Source organism: Notolepis coatsorum (genome assembly GCF_963971535.1).
Source record: "Notolepis coatsorum genome assembly, chromosome: 9".
NCBI classification, from domain to species: Eukaryota; Metazoa; Chordata; class Actinopteri; order Aulopiformes; family Paralepididae; genus Notolepis; species Notolepis coatsorum.
In genome coordinates, this window is record NC_140173.1 from 34,862,844 (window position 1) to 34,871,267 (window position 8,424).

General features: G+C 36.5%; 1 protein-coding gene across 2 annotated transcripts in view; it reads right to left on the reverse strand.

Moving 5' to 3' along the window:
- The window catches only part of srbd1 (S1 RNA binding domain 1), a 139,744-nt gene extending 136,318 nt beyond the window's left edge, over window positions 1-3,426 (reverse strand). For both annotated transcript variants that reach the window (XM_084321713.1, XM_084321712.1), the window contains exon 1: window positions 3,340-3,426. In XM_084321713.1, coding sequence (XP_084177839.1) covers window positions 3,340-3,373 — 34 coding nt within the window. In that variant the 5' untranslated portion in view covers window positions 3,374-3,426. The remainder of the gene's footprint in view (window positions 1-3,339) is intronic.
- Window positions 3,427-8,424: the final 4,998 nt, after the last annotated feature.

Here is an 8,424-nt window from a genome sequence, read left to right on the forward strand (position 1 = left end):
AATAATAATCTGAGCTCCCTCCTCTAGTCCCTGGTCACCTCCTCTACTCTCTGGTCACCTCCTCTACTCTCTGGTCACCTCCTCCAGTTCTCCGTTAGTGTTCTACGCCTCCAGTTCTCCGCTAGTGTTCTATGTCTCCAGTTCTCCGTTAGTGTTCTACGTCTCCAGTTCTCCGTTAGTGTTCTACGTCGCCAGTTCTGTTACGTCTACAAATGTATCCCCCCACTGTGCTCTATTGCGCCACTTACATCAACTAGTGGTCAGAAACTGTACTGGAAACCTTTAACTATAGGCAAGTTGATAATACCTGTTACTTTTCTCTAAGCTCACTCATTTAATATACCCTAATCCAATAGAACCATAAAGTGACAGAAAAGAGTGAGAGAGAGTGTGTGAACTACACTGCCGTAGCAGGGCGGCAGCGGCTAGGGAGGTAGAGCAGTCGTCTGGTAATTCGGAAGTTCCAGGTTCGATTGCCGCTCTTCCCAGGCTGCAGTGTGTTGAAGTGTCATTGAGCAAGACACTCAACGCCTAACTGCTCCCGATGATCAGGTTGGCACCTTGCACGGCCGCCGCCTCCTCCGTCGGTGTGTGAATGTGAGTGAATGGGTACAAATGTGAGGAACAAAATTGTAAAGCGCTTTGCATAAAAGCTGCTATATGAATGCACCATTTACCATTTAGCTTGTCCAGATAAGATGCTGGTGAAATTCCTCCATCATTCGGTGTTGGTCTTCCATAGGACTCACTTGTATGGAGCACTCTGGAGCACTCTGTCTGGACTCGCTGAGCCTCCCCACCCCCCCCCCCCCCCCCCCCCCCCCCCCCCCCCCCCCCCACACACACACACATAACATGTATGACCATTACGCCTCTCCTCTTCCACATCCGTAGCATCTGAGCCGCCCCCCCCCATCTGCAGTCAAAACACTAGATTTCTCATGCCTTTCATTAGCCTTATAAATACGCCTTCACATGGCTCTCTCGGCGCTGTTGACCGCAGGAAACTTAGGGAGGAATAGTCCGCGCAGAACTTGATTTACCGCTTTTATTGAGGAAGTCTGCTGGAAACATTCAGGGTCCCAAATCCTGTTCTGGACAGCGCTTTGATTCTTTTACACACGCCCCCCCCCCCCCAATTATTTCTGCTGTGCTGTTTGAGGGTTAGGGTTAGGGTTAGGAGAATAGAGTGGGAGAGGGACGGCGTGTGAGGGGATGGAGGGAACAGGGAGGGAAAGAGCAAAAAGGAGAGAGAAAAGGAGAGAGAGAGAGATAGAGAGAGAGAGACAGAGAGAGATATAGAAAGAGACAGAGAGAGATATAGAAAGAGACAGATAGAGATAAAGAGAGAGAGAGAGAGAGAGAGAGAGAGAGAGAGAGAGAGAGAGAGAGAGAGAGAGATAGAGAGATAGATAGATAGATAGATAGATAGATAGATAGATAGATAGATAGATAGATAGATAGATAGATAGATAGATAGATAGATAGATAGATAGAGAGAGAGAGAGAGAGAGAGAGCGAGAGAGAGAGAGAGAAAGAGAGAGACGGTGTGGTTGTGGTTGCTCTGTAATGACTTCCACAGACTTGGGTTCGAATCTCATCCAACCCACTGCCTATCGCTCTCTGCCTGATAACAGAGCCAGGTCATCCCCCTAACAACACCAAGTCACTGTGTGATAACACCTAACAACACCAAGTCACTGTGTGATAACACCTAACAACACCAAGTCACTGTGTGATAACACCTAACAACACCAAGTCACTGTGTGATAACACCTAACAACACCAAGTCACTGTGTGATAACACCTAACAACACCAAGTCACTGTGTGATAACACCTAACAACACCAAGTCACTGTGTGATAACACCTAACAACACCAAGTCACTGTGTGATAACACCTAACAACACCAAGTCACTGTGTGATAACACCTAACAACACCAAGTCACTGTGTGATAACACCTAACAACACCAAGTCACTGTGTGATAACACCTAACAACACCAAGTCACTGTGTGATAACACCTAACAACACCAAGTCACTGTGTGATAACACCTAACAACACCAAGTCACTGTGTGATAACACCTAACAACACCAAGTCACTGTGTGATAACACCTAACAACACCAAGTCACTGATAACACCTAACAACACCAAGTCACTGATAACACCTAACAACACCAAGGCACTGTGTGATAACACCTAACAACACCAAGTCACTGATAACACCTAACAACACCAAGTCACTCTGTGATAACACCTAACAACACCAAGTCACTGTGTGATAACACCTAACAACACCAAGGCACTGTGTGATAACACCTAACAACACCAAGGCACTGTGTGATAACACCTAACAACACCAAGTCACTGATAACACCTAACAACACCAAGGCACTGTGTGATAACAAAGCCATCAGACATCAGTAACAACACCGTTCACTGCCGAGTAGCTGAGCTCAACAACCTGCTTCCAAGAGCACTATTTCAGTAGCGCTGTGAAGAAGGCCTTCTGCCCTAAACGTCAGCCTCGTGGTCCCAATAAAGGGATCCTCTGCAGATATGAGTGTTCCGGTCTCTTCCATCCTTGGATAGTCAATATTAAAGTGTCACGTATAAGGAGACTGCTTCACACCACCATGCTGGGGTCTTTGGACAAAAAAGGGAAAGTGTTTGGCAACTAGAAGATATCCTTCGGTATATCAATAAAGAGCTTTGCTTTGATTTCTGACGTGCAGTATTGGATTTTAGAAATGCCAGAATCCTTCAATATCAGCAGCTTATTTTAGCCATAATTGGTGCTGGTTTATTATTTTATAAATCCACTTTTTCTCCTTTTTTCTATTTTTCTCCCATCCCAATTTCGTATAGCCAATTCTCCCCTCCCCTGTCTTGAACGTTGCTAGACTATGCCTCCCACTGGTCGGCTGTAGTGAGGATAGAAGCCTTGCATCACGTGTCCCCTCCGGTACACGAGGAGGCAGCCTGTCGCATTTTTTCACCAGACAGCGCTGCTCCGATACTTCCTGTCTCTGCTGAACAGGCGTCACCCAACCGACCTGTAGGAGTCGCTGTCCACAACGTCCAATCCCCACCCATCGACTTTCCACCCGCTACCTCTGCCAATTGAGATAGTATGACGACTGGCCCAAGCCGCAGGCAACGCTGACTCGGGGAGTCGAGACCGGAGTCTCTTGCATTGGTGACGAGCGCAATCTCCGCTACGCCACCCAGCCTGGTGCTGGTTTCTGACAGCAGTAGTAGCAGCATACAACCACCAGGGGGACAGAATCATGAGAAGTGTGCGTGCGTGTGTGTGTGTGTCTCTCTCTCTCTCACCTGCACTCCTCAGGTTGGGATCCAGGTCTGGCATCTCTTTAACAGCCTCAGGACTGACACTGTAGATGGATGCTCCCGCCTCATTGGTTATACTGAGGAGACAGGAGACAGACCGGTCAGTAATACTGTGATACTGTAATAATACTGTGATACTGTAATAATACTGTGATGCTGTAATAATACTGTGATGCTGTAATAATACTGTGATGCTGTAATAATATAATACTGTGATACTGTAATAATACTGTGATGCTGTAATAATACTGTGATGCTGTAGTAATACTGTGATGCTGTAATAATACTGTGATGCTGTAATAATACTGTGATACTGTAATAATAATACTGTGATGCTGTAATAATAATGTGATGCTGTAATAATAATGTGATGCTGTAATAATACTGTGATGCTGTAATAATACTGTGATACTGTAATAATAATGTGATACTGTAATAATAATGTGATACTGTAATAATACTGTGATGCTGTAATAATAATGTGATGCTGTAATAATACTGTGATGCTGTAATAATATAATATTGTGATGCTGTAATAATACTGTGATGCTGTAATAATACTGTAATGCTGTAGTAATACTGTGATGCTGTAATAATATAATACTGTGATACTGTAATAATACTGTGCTGCTGTAATAATACTGTGATGCTGTAATAATATAATACTGTGATACTGTAATAATACTGTGATGCTGTAATAATACTGTGATGCTGTAATAATACTGTGATGATGTAATAATACTGTGATACTGTAATAATATAATACTGTGATACTGTAATAATACTGTGATGCTGTAATAATATAATACGGTGATACTGTAATAATACTGTGATGCTGTAGTAATACTGTGATGCTGTAATACTATAATAATGTGATGCTGTAATAATACTGTGATGCTGTAATAATATTATACTGTGATACTGTAATAATACTGTGATGCTGTAGTAATACTGTGATGCTGTAATACTATAATAATGTGATGCTGTAATAATACTGTGATGCTGTAATAATATTATACTGTGATGCTGTAATAATACTGTGATGCTGGATGCTGTAATAATACTGTGATGCTGTAATAATACTGTGATGATGTAATAATACTGTGATACTGTAATAATATAATACTGTGATACTGTAATAATACTGTGATGCTGTAATAATACTGTGATGCTGTAATAATATAATACGGTGATACTGTAATAATACTGTGATGCTGTAATAATATAATACTGTGATACTGTAATAATACTGTGATGCTGTAATAATACTGTAATGCTGTAGTAATACTGCGATGCTGTAATAATATAATACTGTGATACTGTAATAATACTATGATGCTGTAGTAATACTGTGATACTGTAATAATACTGTGATGCTGTAATAATACTGCGATGCTGTAATAATATAATACTGTGATACTGTAATAATACTATGATGCTGTAGTAATACTGTGATACTGTAGTAATACTGTGATACTGTAATAATACTGTGATGCTGTAATAATATAATACTGTGATACTGTAATAATACTGTGATGCTGTAATAATAATGTGATGCTGTAATAATACTGTGATGCTGTAATAATATAATACTGTGATGCTGTAATAATACTGTGATGCTGTAATAATATTGTGATGCTGTAATAATATTGTGATGCTGTAATAATATAATACTGTGACGCTGTAATAATACTGTGATGCTGTAATAATATAATACTGTGATGCTGTAATAATACTGTGATGCTGTAATAATACTGTGATGCTGTAATAATATAATACTGTGATGCTGTAATAATATAATAATGTGATGCTGTAATAATATAATACTGTGATGCTGTAATAATACTGTGATGCTGTAATAATATAATACTGTGATGCTGTAATAATATAATAATGTGATACTGTAATAATACTGTGATGCTGTAGTAATACTGTGATGCTGTAATAATACTGTGATGCTGTAATAATACTGTGATGCTGTAATAATACTGTGATACTGTAATAATATAATACTGTGATACTGTAATAATACTGTGATGCTGTAATAATACTGTGATGCTGTAATAATATAATACGGTGATGCTGTAATAATACTGTAATGCTGTAGTAATACTGTGATGCTGTAATAATACTGTAATGCTGTAGTAATACTGTGATGCTGTAATAATATAATACTGTGATACTGTAATAATACTGTGATGCTGTAGTAATACTGTGATGCTGTAATACTATAATAATGTGATGCTGTAATAATACTGTGATGCTGTAATAATATAATACTGTGATACTGTAATAATACTGTGATGCTGTAATAATACTGTAATGCTGTAGTAATACTGCGATGCTGTAATAATATAATACTGTGATACTGTAATAATACTGTGATGCTGTAGTGATAATGTGATGCTGTAATAATACTGTGATGCTGTAATAATATAATACTGTGATGCTGTAGTAATAATGTGATGCTGTAATAATACTGTGATGATGTAATAATACTGTGATGCTGTAATAATATAATACTGTGATACTGTAATAATACTGTGATGCTGTAATAATAATGTGATGCTGTAATAATACTGTGATGCTGTAATAATATAAGACTGTGATGCTGTAATAATAATGTGATGCTGTAATAATATTGTGATGCTGTAATAATATTGTGATGCTGTAATAATATAATACTGTGACGCTGTAATAATACTGTGATGCTGTAATAATACTGTGATGCTGTAATAATATAAGACTGTGATGCTGTAATAATACTGTGATGCTGTAATAATATTGTGATGCTGTAATAATATTGTGATGCTGTAATAATATAATACTGTGACGCTGTAATAATACTGTGATGCTGTAATAATATAATACTGTGATGCTGTAGTAATAATGTGATGCTGTAATAATACTGTGATGCTGTAATAATACTGTGATGCTGTAATAATATAATACTGTGATGCTGTAATAATACTGTGATGCTGTAATAATACTGTGATGCTGTAATCATATAATACTGTGATGATGTAGTAATAATGTGATGCTGTAATAATACTGTGATGATGTAATAATACTGTGATGCTGTAATAATATAATACTGTGATGCTGTAATAATACGGTGATGCTGTAATAATATAATACTGTGATGCTGTAATAATATAATAATGTGATGCTGTAATAATATAATACTGTGATGCTGTAATAATACTGTGATGCTGTAATAATATAATACTGTGATGCTGTAATAATAATGTGATGCTGTAATAATACGGTGATGCTGTATTAATACTGTGATACTGTAATAATACTGTGATGCTGTAATAATACTGTGATACTGTAATAATACTGTGATGCTGTAATAATACTGTGATGCTGTAATAATACTGTGAAGATGTAATAATACGGTGATGCTGTAATAATATAATACGGTGATGCTGTAATAATATAATACTGTGATGCTGTAATAACACTGTGATGCTGTAATAATACGGTGATGCTGTAATAATATTGTGATGCTGTAATAATACTGTGATGCTGTAATAATACTGTGATGCTGTAATAATATAATACTGTGATGCTGTAATAACACTGTGATGCTGTAATAATACGGTGATGCTGTAATAATATTGTGATGCTGTAATAATACTGTGATGCTGTAATAATACTGTGATGCTGTAATAATATAATACTGTGATGCTGTAATAATACTGTGATGCTGTAATAATACTGTGATGATGTAATAATACTGTGATGCTGTAATAATACTGTGATGCTGTAGTAATACTGTGATGCTGTAGTAATACTGTGATGCTGTAATAATACTGTGATGCTGTAATAATATAATACTGTGATACTGTAATAATACTGTGATGCTGTAATAATACTGTGATGATGTAATAATACTGTGATGCTGTAATAATACTGTGATGCTGTAATAATACTGTGATGCTGTAGTAATACTGTGATGCTGTAATAATACTGTGATGCTGTAATAATATAATACTGTGATACTGTAATAATATAATACTGTGATGCTGTAATAATATTATACTGTGATGATGTAATAATACTGTGATGCTGTAATAATACTGTGATGCTGTAATAATATAATACTGTGATGCTGTAATAATATAATACTGTGATGATGTAATAATACTGTGATGCTGTAATAATACTGTGATGCTGTAATAATATAATACTGTGATGCTGTAATAATACTGTGATGCTGTAATAATATAATAATGTGATGATGTAATAATATAATACTGTGATGCTGTAATAATATAATACTGTGATGCTTTAATAATACTGTGATGCTGTAATAATATAATACTGTGATGCTGTAATAATACTGTGATGCTGTAATAATATAATAATGTGATGCTGTAATAATATAATAATGCGATGATGTAGTAATACTGTGATGCTGTAATAATATAATACTGTGATGCTGTAATAATACTGTGATGCTGTAATAATATAATACTGTGATGCTGTAATAATACTGTGATGCTGTAATAATATAATACTGTGACGCTGTAATAATATAATACCGTGATGCTGTAATAATACTGTGATGCTGTAATAATACTATGATGATGTAATAATACTGTGATACTGTAATAATACGGTGATGCTGTAATAATACTGTGATGCTGTAATAATACGGTGATGCTGTAATAATACTGTGATGCTGTAATAATACTGTGATGCTGTAATAATATAATACTGTGATGCTGTAATAATATAATACTGTGATGCTGTAATAATACTGTGATGCTGTAATAATATAATACTGTGATGCTGTAATAATACTGTGATGATGTAATAATACTGTGATGCTGTAATAATACTGTGATGCTGTAATACTACTGTGATACTGTAATACTACTGTGATGCTGTAATAATACTGTGATGCTGTAATAATACTGTGATGCTGTAGTAGTAATACTGTGATGCTGTAATAATACTGTGATGCTGTAATAATACTGTGATGCTGTAATAATAATGTGATGCTGTAATAATACTGTGATGCTGTAATACTAATGTGATGCTGTAATACTACTGTGATGC